This window comes from Ambystoma mexicanum, chromosome 9, assembly GCF_040938575.1.
Source record: "Ambystoma mexicanum isolate Mex_15411 chromosome 9, UKY_AmexF1_1, whole genome shotgun sequence".
In the NCBI taxonomy this organism is placed as follows: Eukaryota; Metazoa; Chordata; class Amphibia; order Caudata; family Ambystomatidae; genus Ambystoma; species Ambystoma mexicanum.
In genome coordinates, this window is record NC_090931.1 from 544789994 (window position 1) to 544810794 (window position 20801).

The 20801-nt window shown below is 45.8% G+C and overlaps 1 protein-coding gene across 11 annotated transcripts in view; it reads left to right on the plus strand.

Annotated features, from left to right (window-relative positions):
• The window catches only part of TUBD1 (tubulin delta 1), a 900711-nt gene that overhangs the window by 218620 nt on the left and 661290 nt on the right, over positions 1 to 20801 (plus strand). Inside the window, exon 1 of one of the 11 annotated variants that reach the window (XM_069615107.1) lies at positions 10030 to 10177. The exons of the other annotated variants lie outside the window; for them this stretch is intronic. Coding sequence (XP_069471208.1) covers positions 10141 to 10177 — 37 coding nt within the window. The 5' untranslated portion in view covers positions 10030 to 10140. Of the gene's footprint in view, positions 1 to 10029; positions 10178 to 20801 lie in introns of those variants that run through there. 11 annotated transcript variants of the gene reach the window in all.

The window sequence follows — 20801 nt, forward strand, 5'->3', positions numbered from 1 at the left end:
GCCAAACTGTTCAGAAGAGTTGCCACCTTCTTATCTTTATTGTAGCAACTTCCATCTCTGGCTCGCACATGGTTTTGGAATATATCCTCCAACCCAAAACTCCCATGTGGGTAGAGCCACAGGTGTGGTAAGGAACGAAAGAGAGGGGAGTGGAGTGCCCCTTTATTTTGCATGGTGAGGGATTGATGCTACCTCCCAGGGAAGTTCCAAACAAGACGCACCAAAACTGTAAAAGCTGTAGCTAGGCTGGCAGAATGAATACCTCAGTCCAGGAGTTTGCTAAAACAAACTTCCCATTGAAAATAAACCAATTAACAAATGCAAATGAGCTGAGAAAATAAATTGGTATTTAGAGAACTTTAAACAATGTGTGCCACAGTCCATGAGTATTCTGTAACGAACATGTGTCTCCAGCCAGTTGAGAACACAGTGGCACTGCGTGGTTCCACATCATTTAACATTGCAGCATACAGAAATTACTTACAATAACACATTACACATTTACAGCTAATGGATTTGCATGGTCCATGCAGCTCGTGTCCCGCCACCTCTGTGGACGCGCGCTGCAAGCATTCCTACGCACTTGATGCACCGGCCAAGGGTGGAGTTCCCGGGACGCTGCAGGACACCGGACAATGGCCTGATCACGGCATCTGGATTCACAGGTTCATCACTGCCAATTACATTTTGTACTGCTGCCACAGGTTGGAATCTCGCCAACCCTCCCCAATAGTGGAAGTGTGTAGGCTCTTGTGCTGTGCTCTTACAAATCCACACACAATGAGCGAGCTTTGCCTGGCGGCCCCATTCCCCCACGCACAGGGTGCAAATGTGGGCCCCAAATGTTAACCATTGCACCCGGCAGGGAGGAAGGGAGCGAGTTACACCACATTTGCCACATTCAGACTCCTGTGTTGCGTGCTCTACCCCGCCCAACTCCCTACCTCGAAGGGCGGAGAGCCACCACTTGCACCTGCTCCATACAGAATGGGCCGCTCCAACATTATAGTAGGTCAAAGAGCAGTCTGCTTCACCAGGCCCTCAGATCACTGTTTCTTGCGCCGCTGTCTGAACATTGACCGGATACTGGGGGGGGGCATCTTCATCTGACGAAACTGGAGATCAAAAGCCCAGTTTGTATATGGGGTGCATGTAGGCCATCTTCGTCTGCAATTAAGTGGCAAAGAAGACTGGCTCTGTGGTATACAAAGGGACTTTATTATGAGCACCCCAAAGCCACCATTAGAACCACCACCTGCCACTGGGCATGACCCTAATATCATAACATTTCAAAACATGGGTGGTTATCACGGGTGGGCTGGAATGGGTACAGACTACTACACATACTTAGCACAACATGACCAGTTCATATTATGCACAATTTTCATATAACTTCATACCCACTTGCTAGATCGTTAGCATTTTACTTTATGATTCCAGATTTCATGTTCACCCACTTAGCACATCATTGCTACTTTCTATGACACTTTGCACATAGTTTCCAGTTTCTGTTATGTGTTGCATCATAGTAGGCATCCATTTCATTCACTTATTCCACCGTTGCCCTCCATTAACTGCAATTTCCCAGCAAGATTTATTTTGCATTGCCAATGCTGGAAAGAAGGGTGGTCAATGCATCCTCAACTGCCAGCTAAACTACAGCCAGTGCTGAACTTCCAGGCACAGACAGCGTGCAAGCAGACAGGTGCGTTTAGGAACTCTAACAACGCATCTCTCTGGACACTGCTTTATGTCACCCATTCATTACTGGTCTTCTTAAGCAGTGCTCTTAGTTCTGGAGCAGTGACTAGATTTGCAGAAGTTGTTGTGCCAGGGAATTGACTACTGTGACAAGTGTCTCAAAGAACTTCATAACAATGGCTAAGAGGTTTAACTTTCTATTAGAAAAATATGCATATCTGACGCAATTGGGTTTCCCAGTCTAGGCTTGCCTATTCCAAAAGAACAATTCTGGAATATGAGTTGGCTAACTGTCTGGCTCTATACCTCAGAATTGGCAGAGCTGACACTCATAGTTTTCTCTAACTCACTTCCTCAGGGACTTGCTCAGGATCTACCCGAATAGCATGGTTACTCTGTCACTCCCCTTCTGTTGGCCACCTCCTCAGCTTCTCCTCACTCTCCTGTCTTCTCTCACACCCCCTCCTTGTCTCTCTCTCTCCACACTTTGTCCACTGGCCGTACTGTTCTCTCCTGATTCCTCACTGCACTCCAACTGTGCTCCGCTTCCTGATCTCACCTCTCTCTCTCTCTACTCTGTCAGTCCGCCGGTCTTGTTCTCTAGCTCTCTCCTCTCCTAGCCTCTGGAGGCCTATTTGACACACAGCCTTGGCGCAGCAGGCACTATTCCTTTATCTCCCCTTTGCAAAGTCAATGGGCCCCTGGCCGTTCCAATACGCTGTACTGCTCTGTCTCTCAGAGACCGGTAGGTCCTTGGCCCAGACGCTGCCTCATTACATCATGGCTCGGCCTTACTGGTCCCCACTGCAGCTCGCTGCGCTCCTGCCTGAGAGAGGATCTTTTGCTTGTTTGGGGGCGGTGGATGTCCCTTTCATGGTGCTGTGCCCCCAGCACTGCTAGCATCCTCATCACCAATGTTGTAATGTGTTCCTCGCCAAGTATGACACTGAACTCGTTATAGGAGCAAGTAACATCTTTACTATATTCTGGCTCCAGGTACAGGGTACGAGGTACATCAGGTAAATACATAGGGACAGAACATCCACCGGCATCCTCTCTGTCACCCATCCTCTCAACTGACATTCACAGAGCCACCCAGAACATAACATTCTCTCATTCAGCATTCCACGCAAGTCACTCACAACATTCCATGCATACAAAGCAGGGTCCAGGGAAGGCTAAAGTTCAACAGTTCACATTAAGATTACAGTTTGACAATCCCTGTAAGGTCACATTAAGATCCCAATTTGACATTTCCAGTGAGCTGAAAGTTTGATATTGCAGCGAGTTACCAGTTATCTCTGTAACAGACTCAACGTTATAAACATGACCAGCGAAATAAAAAGATAAACCACACTTTAAATTTTTCTAGTTTATCAGGGTTGGCCCTTGTATCATCGGGGTCTAATAGTCGCTCATCCTCAATTTTGTTTGTCTTTGGGAGTGCTAACTCGAAGTCCCAGTATGTATTGTACTTCTCCAGTGTCTCTTTTGTTCAGATCCATTAGTAGTTCTGATTCATGCACCCAGCATGCCATGCAGTCTTTCAATGCATGAAAAGTTTGGAATTCTCTATCTGGTTCGCATTGTTATCCCTTAACACCTATTTCCTGTATGCTTGAGGAGTTCTGACATACCCGGCATGCAGTGGGGTCTTTTAGTGTGGCTTTCTTAAAGTCTTTGCAGTGCTCTAATAACTTTAACTCCTGGTCACTTCAACATTATATTTTGTTGGCTCATTGCGCTTCAGGCACTCGCACTGTAGGTCCTAGCATAAAGTGGCTTTGTTCCATACAGCCGCTGTGGGCTTCCCCTCTTGAACCATCTCGATCATAACCTGCTCTCATCTCCTTTGCCTCCACTCTTGGATTCTTCATGTTTCCACCAAGTGCAGCGCCGACCCCACCTCTTCCCAACACATTTACATTGCCAAAGGCTCCATGTCAAGGAAAGATACTTCTATGAATGATTAGCCCTTTCAAAGCCCTGAGACTTTCCCTTCTTGTTGTTCTGATTTAGTTTTTTTATGGATGCAGTGCCCTTGCCTATGTCGCCTGTCAAAGGAAAGAGAAGAAATGCTGCCATCTCAATCAGGCTTTAACGTTTCTTGTGATTGCTTTATCACAACTTCCAGTTTGCCATTCCCAGTAAGTGTGACATTGCAAGTAAGCTCTGAGTTTGACATTTCTAGTAAGCATGCCATTTGCAGTAGGCACCCATTTTGAGATTATCAGTAAACTCTCTGCAGAAGTCCCTTGTCTATCCCTTTGGGATGATGATTGAGGTGGCCAAGGGATTCGGGCACAACCATGTCTTGATGCTGGGTCCGATAGAGGAGTAGAAAGGATCCCCTGGCCAACCCCATCATGCCTCGGTCAAGAGGCTAGGGATTGATACAATAAGGTGCTATCTCTTTAGGGAATCCCGACTGTAAGGCAAGTCCCGATCAAAGCATCAAAAATCAATCCAAAACAGCCACAAAAAAACAAATGCACGAGATATGAAAAGAACACACACTTATTATAACTGCCTAGGCAGGGAAACATCTACAAAAGGCATTCATTCGTATTCTGAAAAATTGCCGGTTTTATAGTTTATTACTGAAAGGAAAAGACAACAAATGTTACAAATCAAGTACATTTTCCAGGCTTCTGATGCGCCTACCTCATTTGCACTATAGGTTCCATAAATTTACTAACTCTATTGGTTTACCCTTACCTCGTGACTAAGTTAGATTGTTAAAAAGTTTAACTAATTTGCATTGACCTCATCTCCTTTCACACGCTTTCTAATTGGATGGCTCTCTTTTAAACGTTTAGCAGCTGAACACAATTTGCAATTGGCTGCTTCTTTTAAAAAAAAATCTTTATTGTGCAAATTGGTATTTAAAACCTTATACACAAACATATTAAAAATAGAAATATGAATTTCATAAAACAGTATCACAGTAAAAAATCACAATCCTAAAAGAAAATAATAGCACACAATACACCATACATAATACGATCATTATAGCCATATCAATCATGTACAACATTGCATAACATCTTCTTCCATATGTGATATGCTGCACCAATATATAACTGAGATTGTGCAACGTAAATAGCAGCCCAGAATTGTTCCGAGGTTATCATATCCAAATTACATACCAGGTGGGAGTAGCTGTTAAAATATAGCCCACCAAGTTTAAGACACTCGGTAAGTAAATGTCTCAGCCTTTCTACCTCAATATCAGCATTTCCTAGACTCACACAGGACCGATCTCCATCCCTCAGTATACTCTTTACATGGAAGAATGTTAAATCATAAAAACATCATGAATCTTTTAAAATCAGCTTTTTCAGTATCTTAACAAATAATCACATGGCTTACCAAGCTTAAAACCCTTTGTTATGTAGGAAGCACATCTTTTCTTAGTGCTCAGATAGTCCAAGGAGTTGATCATGTCCCATTCAATAGCTTTCATTTTCATTAGCATGTTAAAACAAGAATCCCCATCATTAGAGTCTGTGTTAATTAGATTGATGTTAAAATGAAAAGAGTTCACAGTCTGCTGCGGATTACTCACAAAGGTGTTCATGTGGCCAGCGCAAATAGCATTAGCTATAATGCCACTGAGCCTCATGGATTGAGATGACCGCATAACACTATTATAAAGTTTAACACAACGCATTTTCCTCAGAGTAGGCAGCAAAACGATTCCTAACTCACATCTGATCGCTTCTATCAGGATTGCTCCAGGGAGTTTAAGAACTGGTTTCCAAAACCTCCTTTCAAGTTTATTGAGCCATTGAACATAGTTCTCATTTAAAGCCTCCAATGCATACAATGCTTCAGGAATAATGCTATGTTTGTATATTTCAATGAAGCCCTCAATAAAATGGGCACTCCTTACTGCAAGATAACGTCTGATAACATTCCAACGATTAATCATCCTACAACTTATGTTGTCATACGTTGAGACAGTCAGATGACTGACAACAGGCATGCCCAGATAAGGGGAAATATCCACAACCTCCAGGTATTCATTATTGGTCCGTCAATATGGTTTTCTTTTTTTAGACTTCATTTCAAAATTATGTGAATAAAATGAAGATTACAAATAAAATAACTACAACAATATAGCAAATTAACATTCAAAATTTCAACACAGAACTATATACAGGTATATACATACAATTTCAGAAAACCTCTACCTCCCCATCTACAAAAATGGATGAAAACTCAACATGAGACCAGTACAAATCTAAGAATTTACCCCAGATTTTATCATACGCAGTCGTTCTCTTACTCCTTCTGTAAATCATCTTTTCCATATCAGCAAGCTTGTTCATTTCATCAAACCATTCGTCAATCAATGGAGCAACTGAATATGGTTTTCTTTTATTTTATTCTTAGATTGTGCACCTGCCATCATAACTTCAGTGTTTTTAATGTTAATAACGAGATCATTATTAGAGGCATATACATATAAGCCATCTACCAATCTTTGTAAGCCAATAGGGGTCTTATCCATAATACTGGTATCATCCGCATAGGATAACCACCTTACTCCCACTTCACCTATTTTGGGGGGAAAGCAGTTGGTAACTGAAAGACTGGAATTCATATCTGCTACATACAAATGATATAATACAGTGGCGATAACACAATCCTGTTTTAGGCCTCTGTTTGTATGGACAAGAATAGGAAGAGATCCACTTCTGTCAACACAAATTGAGACAGAGGTTGCAGAATACATTGTTCTAATGAAATGTAGCACCACCGGAAAAATGCCCCATTTCTGCAGCTTCAGCCAAAGTTGTCCCCGATTCACACAATCAAATGCTCTATTATAATCTATGAAGCATAGGTATACATTATTTTCTAAGCCGCTTAGAGTGTCAGGTATAGGATAATTAAGTGTAAACATATTGTTTAGTGTACTTTGTCTAGATCTAAAACCAGATTGCCGATAAGGAATTCTATTTTGCTCCTCTATCCATGTATTAATAATCTTCAGTAAACGTGTGCTCAAAATGTTACAACATGTATCTGACATAGCCAATAGTCTATAGTTGGAAGACGTGGATCTAGATCCTTTTTAAGGATTGGAACTAAGATGGACTTCCCCCAACCTTCTGGGATATCGTCACTTTCCCATATTAACATAAATAGTTTAAATAGTAAAGTAGCCCACTTTGTGTGATTCCGTTTGATCACATTGGCTAGCCCGTCGGGGCCTGGAGCTATGGATACCTTAAGCCTCATGATGACCCTAAGAATGTCATCAGTATCAAAAAGAAAGGGTCTCAAACATTCCCATCTAGTAACGGTTATGGGACGAAGTTCAAGTTTTTCATCAAAATATAACCATGAACATATCTAACCCATTCTTCTACACTGATCTGATTGACTTCATTAAGATTGGCTTCGGCTAGATATTGTCTATAGAGATACCAGAACTGTTTGGAGCCATTAGTTCTCAGAATCTTAAAGATCATTTTCCAATGACCATTTCTGGCATCACATTTATAGTGGCACAGCCAGTTCTTATATTGCGTACAGGGATTAGTCACCACACTATTCTTCTCTTAAATCACTCAATGAATCACTATGTTTAGTCATACAGATTTTTCTCCTGAACAGTTTTTTCCTTGCATGGATGGTGCCATCATAGTTATTATTAAGCTTTCTACCCGATTTTAGGTTAATCTGGCATTTAGGTAGCGTCATAACAATGGTCTCCAGCAGCTTACTAATGTCAGTAATTGTCATGGGGCAAGGTCATGGCATTCCAGTTTCAAGTACCAAAATTGTCTCTCAAAGCTATTAATATTCTGATCCATCCAAACTATCCGATTGCCACCTATTTTTCCTTGTAGACACATATTCTTGTGTCTTTGGGGCAATCTCATTTTGCAACTGAAAATAAGTTTCAAGATAACATGCTCACTTAAACTGGTGGGTACATGATCCATGCCTTTTACAATATTACCCACGCCTTCACTTACAAATACATAATCTACTCTTGATGAAACTGTACAATTTGACCATTGGTTGCTTCACAAAAAGTATGAGTGGAGTGAATGATTACATACATTTCAACCAATCCCTATGTGAGGTGTGAAAGTGTGGCATTGAGATTGTAACCTGACATCCTCTCTCGTTCACCCAAGCGGTTTGGCACCATCTTACCATTCTCATCATTGTGAACCATTTATCTCTGGTACACTTTGCAACTCGTCGTTGGAAACATTACTTGCCTGGATTCCTTTTCTCATGATTTCATTTATCATTTATCCTGCATTTGACCTTTCATGCTGGGACTTAGCTATTTTGTAAACTTAATTCCCTTACAAGGATATGTGTATATGTTTACATGCTTATGTGTCCATATACATATATAATTTGTAACTGCAAGAAGTTGCCTTTATTTCTATTATGTACACATGGTGAGGGTATGTATGAACTTTGGAAAACAAATCAATTATTACTATTTAATCCTACTTAATGTAGCACTCTGCATGACTCCTTCCCTAATAAATGGAGCCTTTGGTCAGATTTATCCTGCAGAGGGCAGTGTTGTGCCTATATTCATTCTGTCGTAACAGACATATTTTCCTCAAGTTCTTGCTCTGTTCTCACAGGTCTATGACCTTCATTGTATTACATTTCAACATACTGCTCAGGAACACAAATTGTTATATCTCTTTTAAGCATAGGCTTGGGAATTTAGCTAGGCTGATGCGTTTGGATCAACCAGTGTGCAGTTGCTTGTCCTTTAGCTCTGGTGTCTAACATATTCCTTTGTTGCTCTCTCATGACCTCACTACCACATCTGAAGCCTGGGAACTGGTTTGCCCCCCTTGTCTTGGCCAATCATAGTGCGACATGTAACTTTGTGCTCTGGAAAGTTACACTTGAGATGTGTGTATGCTTCCTTGCAAAGGTTTGATTGACATTTTCTGCTGTCGGGTGAGGATTTTCCTCCTTGTGAGATGGCCAACTAGTTTTCAAGGCCTACATTTACTGTGTGCTCAGTTCAGTGTAAAGGGTTACTGCTGTTCACTATTATTGTTAATACGTTTTATATTTCCCTAACTAATGACAAATGCAGCTGTTTTCACTATAGCACAGGGGTTCAGCTATTTGTATTTGTATTTATTGAATTTTATATAGCACTTTTAACCAAAGCGCTTTACAGAGAACAATATGAATTACATAACATAAGCAATGTGAGACCATTTTAGAATCATGTAGCAAAGAACAATTTGCAGAACAATTTACAAAGAAAACGTAATACAAACTTGTGCAGTGTGGGACAGTGTTCAGAATCAGCCGTTAACTGTCAGGTAGGTGACTGAAGTAGGTGTATTTTTGAATAAGAGCAGCAGGAGGAGTAGGATATAATGGAGCATAGAGAGAGAGAGAGGGAGAAGGTTCCAGTGAAGAGGAGCAAGATGTTGGAAGGATCGGAAACGGGATTGTGCACAAGGGGCGCTCAGTACAGTAAGTAGGAAGTGATCAGCAGAGCGGAGAGAACGAGAGGGAGAACAGAAGGTGAGGAGGGATGCGAGATAAGAGGGGGCAAGTCCATAGAGAGATCTGAAGACAAGACAGAGGAAGTTGTACTTGAGTTGAGAGTGAAAGGAGAGTCATCCCAGTGAGATAAGGAATGAAGAGATAGAGTCCTGATGGGAAAGAAGACAGAGAGAATGGATGGCAGAATGGTAGATTGATTTAAGAGGGGCTAGACATGAGGAAGGAAGGCCAAAGAAGAGAATGGAGCAATAGAAAAGTCGAGAGAAGATTAAGGAAGATATTAGAAGTTCAGTGGCGTGGAAGTAAGGAAGGGACAAATTTTGCGTATGTTGTATAGCTGGAAGCGACAGGCCCGGGAAGCAAGAGAGCTGTGGTGAGCGAAGGAGAGATTAGTGTCAAAGTGGAGACCAAGATTGCGGGCAGAGGGGGAGATGGGAAGATGGGAGGGAGGAAAGAGAATGGAAGGAGGGGGAGGACATTAGCGGAAAAAATAGAACTTCAGTTTTCCCGGCTGTAAGGGATCACTATGAGCCGGTGTTAGGTTAACAAAAATTAGTCTTTATTGACTTTCTGAAAATGCAAAAAGAAAGGTTAAGGTGGGTGTAATACCCCTTTTTGGGTCCAAAATTCATTATAAGAGGCTTGCTTAGAGGATATGGCAAAAAGCCTAGGTTAGTCTTCGTACGCCCAACGGAACATATCTGCTTCTTCCTCGCGAGCTGCTGATCTCTGAAACAGAAAGGAAACAAATCTCTCAGTTCTTCCTCATTTCCTTCCTTAAATAGGGGCTTGAACCTCTCTACCCAATCAGGAGGCTTCCCCGGCCAAAAGCTTGAAAATCCCCTCCAAGACCCACCCCTTTCCTCGGAGGATCCTGGTCGCCATAATGGAGCCCGCACTCGTGCCTCGTGGACAATGCTGGTTTTCATTCTTTCCATTTTTAAAGGCCACGGTAAGCTAAGCATTGCATCCGTGTGGCATTCCATTTTGTTCTGGGGTGTTTTACTTTGCGTGCTAACTCGCTCGTAAGGTGTTCTGTTATTGGCATTATAACAGCGGCTTGACCGTGGAAGTAATCTGCTGCCTTTGATGTGAAAAATGTTTACAGGAGTCATTTCCCATCCCGCCGCTGCCTGAGCCCGTGCTTCTGTGATGTCTGTACTCCCGCAGCCGTGAGTTTCATGGCATGTATGCGTTTCTGTTTCGGTTTCCAGTGTTGCATTGTCGGCTTCCAGTGTTGCAATGTCGGCCTCCTGGCCCCACCAACCCGCCTTCGGGTATTCCGTGCCCGGACTATCAGTCAGGTTGTCACACTGGCATTCAGGGTTATAAAGTGAGAGGTCATCCAGGATTTGATGGTAGTGAGGCAGGATGAGAGTTTGTGATGAATGTCGGGGTGAAGGATGTGAAAGAGAGAAACAGCTGAGTGTCGTCAGCATAGAAGTGGTGAGATACTCCAGAAGGGAGGTGTACAAGGAGAAGAGAAAAAGGCTGAGTACAGAGCCTTGGGGGACGCCGTGGGCGAGAGGGAAGGAAGGGGAGGTGCAGCCGCCCCAAGAAACGGCAAAGGTGCGGTTAGATAGATAGGAAGTGATCCAGGCAAGGACGGAACCACTGAAGCCAAAGGAGGAGAGAGAGTCAAGAAGTAAAGATTGACCTTCTGTGTCAAAGGCGGCAGATAGGTCTAGAAGAATAAGGACAGAAGAGTGTTTGGAGTAGCGGGCTGTGAGGGGGGAGTTAAGGACGGAGGTAAGAGCAGTTTCAGTGGAGTGGTGGGGGCAGAACCCTGATTGAGTAGAAGGGAGCAGAGCTAGATTAGAGACATGAGCTGAGAGTTGGGAGTAAACAAGACGGTCAAGGAGCTTGGATAGAAAGGGTAAGAGGGAAATGGGGCGGAAGTTTGATACCAGGAGGGGGTTTGCTGTGGGTTTTTTCAGGATAGGAATGATGATTTCGTGCTTGAAGGCAAATAGCAAGGTAGAGGTAGCAAGACAGGTGTTGAAAAAGGAGGTAAGCAAAGGTACCAGGAGCGGGTAGACTTTAGGAATGAGAGAGGTGGGAAGAGGATCGCCAGAGGCAGCGGTAGGATGGGTTTTGGACAGGAGAAGGGAGACTTCAGAGTCTGAGACAGGAGTGAGGTTAGAAACGGTGGTGGATGGGGTTGGGGAAGATGGAGAGTGGGGACTATATGAGGGGGATTGTAGAATATCTTGACGTCGAGTTTGTACATTAGAGTAGAAGTTAGCAAGATCAGTGGCTGATAGAGGTGAAGCAATAGAAGGGCCTGGAGTAGGAGGAGAGAGAAGGCAAGTCGGGGTTTGAAAGCTACAATGAGGGTAAGTCGATTGATTGTGGAGAAGGTCTGAAAAGTATGTTTGTTTGGCATATTTAATGCAGTTGTCATAGAGGGTGTGGTAGGAGAAGGAAGTAGCCTGTTAACCGTGGCTGCTCATGCTTTGTTGGGTTTGCACAAGTTTCTCTCTTGGGTGTGTGTGTGGCTTCTGGCTTCCATGCTGTGTGCTCATTTTACAAGGACTTTCGCAGCTTGTACTTTCGTGCACGTTTAAGGTGCTGGATGTACTTTCCAATGCTGTTGTAATCCCCCATATTCTCATACTCCCCAACACAACGTATTAGAATCATTGCTTTGCTCTATTTGCTAAGTGTAAAACCCTGTTCTCCATGTCAGTGGGAAGTTACAAGCAAGATAGGACTGTGTTTACAAACCAAATAGAAGTTTCATGTGCAAATACTCTAGCTTGCGCACAAGAAATACATTAGTTGCAGGCTCGTGGGCATGCTTAAAGGAGCAAGAGCATTTCTGCACAACAGCAGTTCCATCATGCTTGGCTCGCCTCATGTAAGTGCAAGAATCCAATCCAAGATGGTGCCAAGTTCTTTTATCGGCTCGTACTGCAGAGCCACCCAGAGCTGGGGCAGGACTGAATACATGGCCGGAAAGCCACAGTGCGAATAAGGTCAATCAGTCCTATTGGAGAACAGATAATAGTACGCTTATGAACTTTGTTCTGTTGGGGCAGTCTGGGGACACTAGGATAGGTTCCCTTTAATTGGAAGTTTGAAAAGGAGGGTGTAGTTGTTTGGAGCAGGAGTGCATTTAGGGTATGGTGTTAGAGAGCAGACAGAGAAAGAGCACGAGCACAGAGGTTGTAGAGGGTAGACCGCTGTGAGGAGTACCACCAGTTGGATGAGCAGGATGGTGAAGAAAGTGGCTAGGGAGAAGATCTAGTCGAGGGCCTCATTAGTGGGACAATATGGAGGAATCCCATAGGAAGTCCTGGCCCTGTTATTTCTATGGGAGATCTTCCTCAGCTTAGTAGAGTGAGAAGGGTGAACATTATGGGAGTTGTAGTGTCTTATCAATTTGGCGGGTATAGAGTTTTGGGATGTGTCAAGAAAAGGAGGTCTTTTTCTTAAAGGTTTAGAGCAGAGGTGGTCTTTTCCATCCTTTGCAATATGACCATAAAAGGGGAATAGAGGATTGTGGGGCTGGTAGTTTTGCATGTCCTTTATGGGATTATGGATCTCAAAGGTGTCTGATGACAAAGGGCCTTTCTTTAACTGTGTCCGTAAAGGTAAGATTTGCTTGTTCTTTAAGGGTATCCTCATTTGCTTTTCCTGCGAGGGACGAGGCTGAGGTGGAAGCGAGTTAATACAACATCAGGTTATCAATGCTGAACGAACATCAGGTATAGAAGTTGGAACAGGGTGGATCCCTAATCCGTTAGAATTTCTTTGGGTAAACCAACCCTAAAAAAGAATGGCAACAGATGTTTTAAAATTTGCTGGGTTGTGTTGTTCCGCCTGGGGAAGGCTTCTGGGTACTGGGTAGCATAATCAACAATTAAGAGAACGTATTTATTGCCCAGTTTAGAAGTTTCCAATGGTCCAATGATATCCATCCCGATTCTAGAGAAAGCGACTTCTATTAACAGTAATGGATTTAGAGGGACAGTTAGGGGAATATGTGTGCTGGTTTTCTGGCATATCTTGCATGTCTGAATGAAGTTCTTTATCTCAGCATGGATACCCGGCCAATAGAATTCCCTACTGATGTGAGCTTGGGTTTTAGATTGTCCCAAGTGTCCCGCTGTCAAATGAGAGTGTGCAATCTCTAGCACGATCTTGCAATGGGTTTTGGAATTACTAATTGAGTCTTACTTAGGCCTTCCCTGGAGGTTTCACTTCTATATAGTAATCCCTTTTTCAGGAAGAAAAAGGGGCTTCCCTTTTCTTGTCCTTGTCCCTCAGGAATCACTTATAAGAAAGCTTCTGCAAGTACTGGATCATTTTGAAGGGCGAAGGCAAGGTCGGGAAGGATGGTAGGTTCCTCTTCCCTTTTTGCTTCAGTGGTATGCATCTCATCTGCCTCTCCAAAGCCCAAGTTACCTCTCTATTTCCTCTGGTTCAATTTCTTCCTCAAAACGGGGAAATAGAGCTTTCTCAAGATTTCCTGTGCAATGTTATCCCCTGGACGTTTCAACATGGTTCTGTAAGAGAACTTTTATGTCTCCCTGAAAAGTCCTTCCTACTTATTCCCAATTAGAATTTACATATAAGATCTTTTCAAAACCCCATCCCATTTCTTTTGTTCTTGTTTACTGACCCCCTGGCCCTATCGGTTCTTTTTGTGATGATATTGATCATCTTCGAGGTGGATTGTGTCCTCCGATGTATTCCACATCTATGACAGTAATGACCACAGCTGTGCTGCCTCAGAAATGTTTTCGCCGTAGACGTCGACATGCTGTCCTCGAGGGCCTCTGTCGAGGGTCGACTTCACTGGATGTTATATATAGGACGCACGGCACCCGTAGCCTCAGTTCTGTTTTTTCCGTGAATGTGTTCGCTTCAGAATCTCAGCGCGCTCGGTTCTTCTACTTCGATTCGTGAAAATGTCTTCCTCTTCTTCTACCCCGAAGTCGGGCTTCAAAAAGTGTCAGGACTGCAGTTCCAAATTGTCCAATAACGACCCGCACAATGTCTGTCTCTGGTGCCTGGGCGAAAGCCACGCCACCGGCGATTGCAATGACTGCCAGCCCCTGACGTTGAAGGCCTTGCAGGAATGGAAGAAGAAATTATCGGTAGGAAGGGTTTCTGAACCCCATAAATTGAAATCTGCTGGGATTTCGACCGACGACTCGAGGGGCGAGACTGCGCGTCGGCGTAAGTCCAGGGGGTCTCGATCTCGCAGTGGTTCCCGCCATTCCTCTGCCTCTTCTAGGCATTCTCGGCAGCGCCGTCACCAGTCATCTTCCACCTCCTCGTCGGAGGACTCCGCCAGACGGCGGGTAGCTTGTGCCACCAAGCATTCCTCGCCGGCGGAATGGGACGCATTCCGCCAGGAGATGATGGCAATTTTCGAATTGCAGGGCACCGTTCTGTCCGTGCCTTCGAGAGAAGCCGGCAAGGAACGAGCTAGAGTCACCGCTCACTTGCCTTCGGGCTCGGGCGGTCGGCGTGATCATCGTGAGCCGTCGAGGTCCCGATCGGACAAGGTTGATCGCCATAGCCATGCCAGGTCCCGGTCCTCGACGCAGTCGAGACCGTCTGAGCCTGTGAGGCGTTCTAAGAAGGCATCGCCACAGTCGGCGCCATGTCTGTCGAGGGACTCTCTCGAGGCTCCGGCTCCGAGGAAGTCGTCGACGCCATCGGCGCCTAGGCCATCGGAGGACAGGCTCCAGCCTCAAAGCCGGTGTCGAAGTGGTCAGTGCCTGGTTCGACGTTGACGCCAATTCCATCAGCGCCCTCAACGCCTTTGGAGGAGGATTTACCGGAGGTGCCCCGGAGGGCTGCGGAAACTATGAGGAAGGCCCACAGTAAGTCAGTGAGGCCTGTCTTTGAGCCCTTCTCTGGTCACCCCCCAGGCTTGATTTATTCCAGCCTTTGGACTACATTTCAGAGGTGGAAGAAGGGTCGGATGAGGAGGGGGTTGTGCCTCCTGAGGTTCCTGATGACCTGTTGTCTGGTCACAGCCAAATTGAAGACCTACATCAGTCCTTACATGACGCCGGTGGTCTGGACACCTCTCCGGAGGTTGAGTTTGGCAGGCCTGAGCCTGGTACACATGCCGAGTCCTCGTACAGGCGTATCATGTCAAGGGGGACTGAATACTTGGGGTGGTCTGCTCCACCTGCGGATTTTCTGCAGGATGACCTGACAGATATATTGGACCAAGGTCCACCCACTGACCCAGTGTTGCCATTTCATATGGCCTTACAAAGAAGGGTGGCGGCGGCTTGGACTGTTCCGGAGAGTCACCCGTCAGTGAATAAGTCGCTTCCAAAAAAAAAAAACGTCCAGCCAGTGGTGACCCCTGCTACTTGTCTACACACCCCACTCCGGAGAGTTTGGTGGTGCAGGTAGCTATGGCCCCAGCGAAGAAGGCTGCGTACCCTACCATCCCTCCTGATAGGGACGACAAGCGCTTTGATGGTTGGACGAAGGAAGTATTTTCCTCTGGGGGTATGGCTTTAAAGGCAGCCAACTCAGTTTGTGCATTGGCAAGATTCACTCACACTCTGTGGAATTGTGCATCTTTGGCGGCTGAACATATTCCCGAAGGGGAGGAACGGGATGGTTTTCTAGCCCTCATTCAAGATGGCAAGGATGCCATGTGTGAATCCGTTCAGTCGGGTCTGGACATGGCAGACTGTGTCAGCCGGTCCATGACGGCGAGCACCGTGATGCGCAGGTTTGCGTGGTTGCGGAAGTCGGGGTTTTCTCCTGATGTACAGTCCCGGCTTCTCAAAATGCCCTTTGATGGTGTCCATCTTTTTGGCAGCAAGACTGATGAGAGCCTTGAGAGGTTGCAGACCTCCAAAGCTGCAGCAAAGTCCTTGAGCGCTGCTGTACCTCAACCACCAACTTTTTGTCCTAGGGGACAGCAATGGAGGGGAGGTTCCTTTCGATACTACTCTTCCTTTGGTAGATCGAGAGGAGCTGCCAGTCCAAGGGGCCAACGTAGGACTACCAGAGGTGCAAAACAATGTACTTGAGGTGCCAAAGCCGCTTGGCAGTTGCCTCCTTGCCCTTAGGCACTGCCGCAGCCGCTTCCGCTCAGTCATGAGGCCATGGCCCATGGTTCACTGGTTGGGGGAAGGCTGGCGCAGCATCTTGTAGAATGGCATGCCATTACTTCAGATGTGTGGGTTCTGGAGATCATAGCCCAAGGCTACTGTCTTCCTTTCCGGCAGAGGCCTCACGAAAATCTACCGGGGAAGGTCTCTTTGAAGCGTCCGGATTCGCTCCTTGCGCAGGAAATCCTATCCCTGCTGGAGAAAGGCACCATAGAACTGGTGCCGGTAGCGGAGAGGAACAAGGGATGGTATTCCCCATATTTTTTGATCCCGAAAAAAGACGGAGGATTGAGACCCATCATGGACTTGCATGGTTTGAACATGCTCCTCAGGAAGGACAAGTTCAAGATGGTTACTCTTTCTCAAGTCCTCCAGTTCCTTCAACTTCAGGATTGGTTGGTGTCTCTCGACCTCAAGGATGCTTATTTTCATGTGCCAATTCATCCCAAACACAGGAAGTACCTGAGGTTCGCGGTTGGCGACTCGCATTTTCAGTTCGGCTTGACCTCCGCCCCGAGGGTCTTCACCAAGCTGATGGTGGTGGCAGCGCATCTCAGGAAAGGGGGGGATTCACGTCTACCCCTATCTGGACGATTGGTTGATCAGGGCGTGCTCTCCCGAGCAAGTCCTGGATCATCTGTACGTCACCTGCCACTCCCTTCTCAAGCTGGGCTTCTCCCTCAACTTAAAGAAGTCTCATATGACACCTACCCAGCGGCTCCAGTACATCGGAGCAGTGCTCGACACATCCTTGGGGCAGTGTTCGCCTCCCAGGTGAGGGCTCATCACATTCTGCAGATGGTGGACAAGTTTCAATGTGCCCAGAGTCTCCCGGCATTCGAGTTCTTGAGATTGCTTAGCCTCATGGCATCCTGCATTTTACTGGTGCCAGAGACCAGGTTGCGGATGAGATCTCTGCAGTGGGCGCTCAAGATGCAGCGGTCGCAGTTCTCCGGCAGGATGTCGGATCCAGTTCAGATTCCGCCCTTGGTCGCCCAGGGCCTTCTGTGGTTGGCTGTCGAAGGAAATCTGTTGAAAGGGGCTCCGTTTTGGCAACTGTGGCCAGAGGTGACGATCGTGACGGACGCATCCCTCATGGGGTGGGGAGCTCATGCCAACGAGTTGACAGCCAGCGGTCGTTGGTCTCCGTCGGAGTCCAGACTCCACATCAATCTGTTAGAGCTGCGGGCTGTCAGGCTAGCCCTGAAGGCTTTTCTGCCGTCTGTGCGCGGGAAGAATGTCCTGATTATGACGGACAATACAGTGGCCATGCACTACCTCAACAAAAAGGGGGGGCAGGGTCACTCCCAACAGTGCAGGGAGGCGATGCAGCTCTGGTTCTTGGCCGTCCAGCAGGAAATTTTGATCTCAGCAGTTCATCTGGACAGAGACGAAAACACGACGGCGGACTCTCTGAGCAGGCAGAGCACAGTCTCTCACGAGTAGGAGCTGGCTCAGGAAGTTCTGTTGGAGATCTTCGCCCTTTGGGGAACCCCACAAGTGGATCTCTTCGCCACCAGTGTCAACCGGAAGTGCGAAAGATTTTGCTCGCGGGAATTTCCTCCAAGAGGAGCCTTAGGGGACACGTTCGTAGTGGAGTGGTCCTTCCCACTGCTGTATGCGTTCCCTCCAGTCGCCGTCATTTTGCAGATGTTGCGAAGGTTACGAAGGTTCGGTTCCCGGATAATCCTCATTGCTCCGGCATGGGCCAGGAGAGTGTTGTACTCGGACCTTCTAGACATGTCCATCTGCCCTCCACACCGTCTTCCCTACCGAGATGATCTGCTCTTACGGGAGGGGGGGGTTGAGTTCTCCATCCAGAGGTCAAGTCTCTCAGCCTTATGCTTGGTATCTGAAAGGCTGAGGTATAAGGATTGGGACCTCCCCGAGGACGTGATGGAGGTGTTGCTTTCGGCCAGAAGGCCCGCAACAAAATCCCTGTACAGTTGCCGGTGGAGAAAGTTCTGGTGGTGCAGGGTACAGAAGGTGGATCTTTTCAAATGTTCCATTCCTTTGGTTCTGTCTTTTTTGCTTTCGTTAGCCCACAAGGGCCTGCAAGTGGGTACCATTAAGGGTGGCGCTGTCAATATTTAAGCGCTCGTTTGAGGAGTGTTCTTATTTTAAGATTCCTTTGATTTCTCAGTTTCTTAAAAGGCTAACTAATGTGTTTCCAGTGCGCCTTTCCAGGTGCCGGATGGGATTTGAATTTGGTTCTAAAGTTCTTAATGGGAGCTCCGTCTGAGCCCTTGCATTCTTGCCCGCTGAGACTGTTAGCTTTTAAGTCTGTATTTTTAGTTGCGGTTACTTCAGCACGAGTGAGTTGCAGGCACTTTCTGCCAAGCCACCTTTCACGGTGTTCCTTAAGGACAGGGTTGTCCTTAGGGTTCATCCTTCTTTTCTTCCGAAGGTTGTGTCGGAATTTCATTTGAGCCAGAAGGTAATTCTTCCGGCGTTTTATCCTCCTCCGCATCCTGGTAAGGACGAGGAGAGGCTCCATAGGTTGGATCCTAGGAGAGCTTTAAGTTTCTATCTCTCACAGATGTCCCGGGTCAGAGTGGACGATCAGCTCTTTGTTGGATACGCTGGAAGGCGTTTAAGTCAAGCTGTTTCCAAGCAGACCTTGTCCAGGTGGATCATTTTGACGATCTCTGAATGTTACTGTTTGGCGGGCAAGGACCCTCCAGTTGGCTTATAGGCTCACATTCTACTAGTGGTGTGGCTGCCTCCACTGCTCTGCAGTGGGGTGTTCCCATTTGTAATATTTGTGAAGCAGCCACAAGGGCCTCTGTCCATACTTTTGTGAGACACTATTCCCTGGACTCCATCCATGGTCAAGATTTGGCCTTTGGTAAGGCAGTCCTCTATTCAGTAATTTGATTGGGCATTCTAAAATTCTAAATTCTTTTTCCCACCTCCAGACGTTGGTACTGCTTTGGGAGTCTGTCATAGATGTGGAATTCGTTGGAGGACACAATCCCCTCGAAGAGCAAGTTACTTTCTTACCTGGCAACGTTCTTTCAATGGGATGTTCCTCTGACGTATTCCACATCAAACCCTCCCAGCCTGCCCCTCTACAAAATTTCTTATGCGATTGCAGCTTACGTTTCCGCAAGGCTTTCTGCAGTCATACTGGCAGGAGATTGGTGTCACACGTTTTGGGGAAAAAACTACAACTGAGGCTACGGGCGCTGTGCGTCATATATATATATAACATCCGGCGACGGAGGCCCTCGAGGACAGCGTGTCGACGTCATCGACGCAGGACGCCTACGCCGAAAAGAATTCCAAGGCAGCACAGCTGTGGTCATTACGGTCATAGATGTGGAATACATCGGAGGAACATCCCATCGAAAGAACGTTACCAGGTAAGAAAGTAACTTGTTCTTCTCTCTCATATTCTTCCTACATCCACTCCTGTAATACTGCTGGGGAACTTCAATCTCCATCTTTTGTCAACACACTTCACTCTCCCTTTTCTCTCGATTCTTGACTCTCATCTACTTCTTCCTCTCTCTACTGCTCCATCCCATATTTCTGGCTCCTGCCTTGATCTGATTTTTAACTTTTCTTTTTCAGCTTCTCCTGTGTCTTCTCTACCACTCTATCTTTCTTACCACTATCTTCTTTCTATATTGCTGTCTCCTCAAATCCCAGTATGTTCTTCTGCTTTTTCTCCCACATCATCCTTTTCTCAACGTGATCTATGCAACTTTAACCCCTCACTCTTTATTTCCGCCTGTACTTCTGCTCTTCCTCTTCTTTCCTCTTTCTCAGCTCTCACATCTGACGAGGTGTCTTCCTCCATTTCCTCATCTCTCTCTTCCTCCAGTGACCTGCTTTACCCTTTCTCTTTTCCATCCTACCCACAAACCTTCCCAACCTCGGCTCTCACCTCTTCTTTGTTCTTTGCACCGTTTCCTCCGTTGCCTTGAAAGACGTTGGCTTAAAAGCATGGTCTAGTAAAAAAAATTATTTAAAAAATAGATAGGCAACATAAAAAAAAATACTAGCATTCTCTTTTTTAAAACTTCCTATGTAAAATGTTGAGCTATTCAAGCTCAAAATTTGCAAAAGCAAGCACATGGGCGCATCCATTTTGTGAAATGGATGCCCTCCTGTGCTGGCTTTTGCTTTTGCGGCACTAATGAAGGAAAAGCCAGCCAGCTGTAGCAAACAAAAGCTACCGCTGGGTGGCTTTCCCTTCATTAGTGCTGTACGCGGAGGACAGGGATCGGAGACCAGAGCAGGAAAGCTGTAGATGAATCTCGGTAAGTGCTATTTATTTTTTTTTAAAAAATAAGCACTAGCTGCGTTTTTTTTTCTAAGTTTTCCGGGCTGGAGGAGCCCGGAAAACTTAGAAATAAAACCGCAGCTTTAAAAACGTTGTATTTATGTTTGCGGTCGCTTTTGAAGCGACCGCAAACATAAATACAACGTTATTGTGTTGGAAAACGCTGCGGTTTTTCTTTCCAAGTT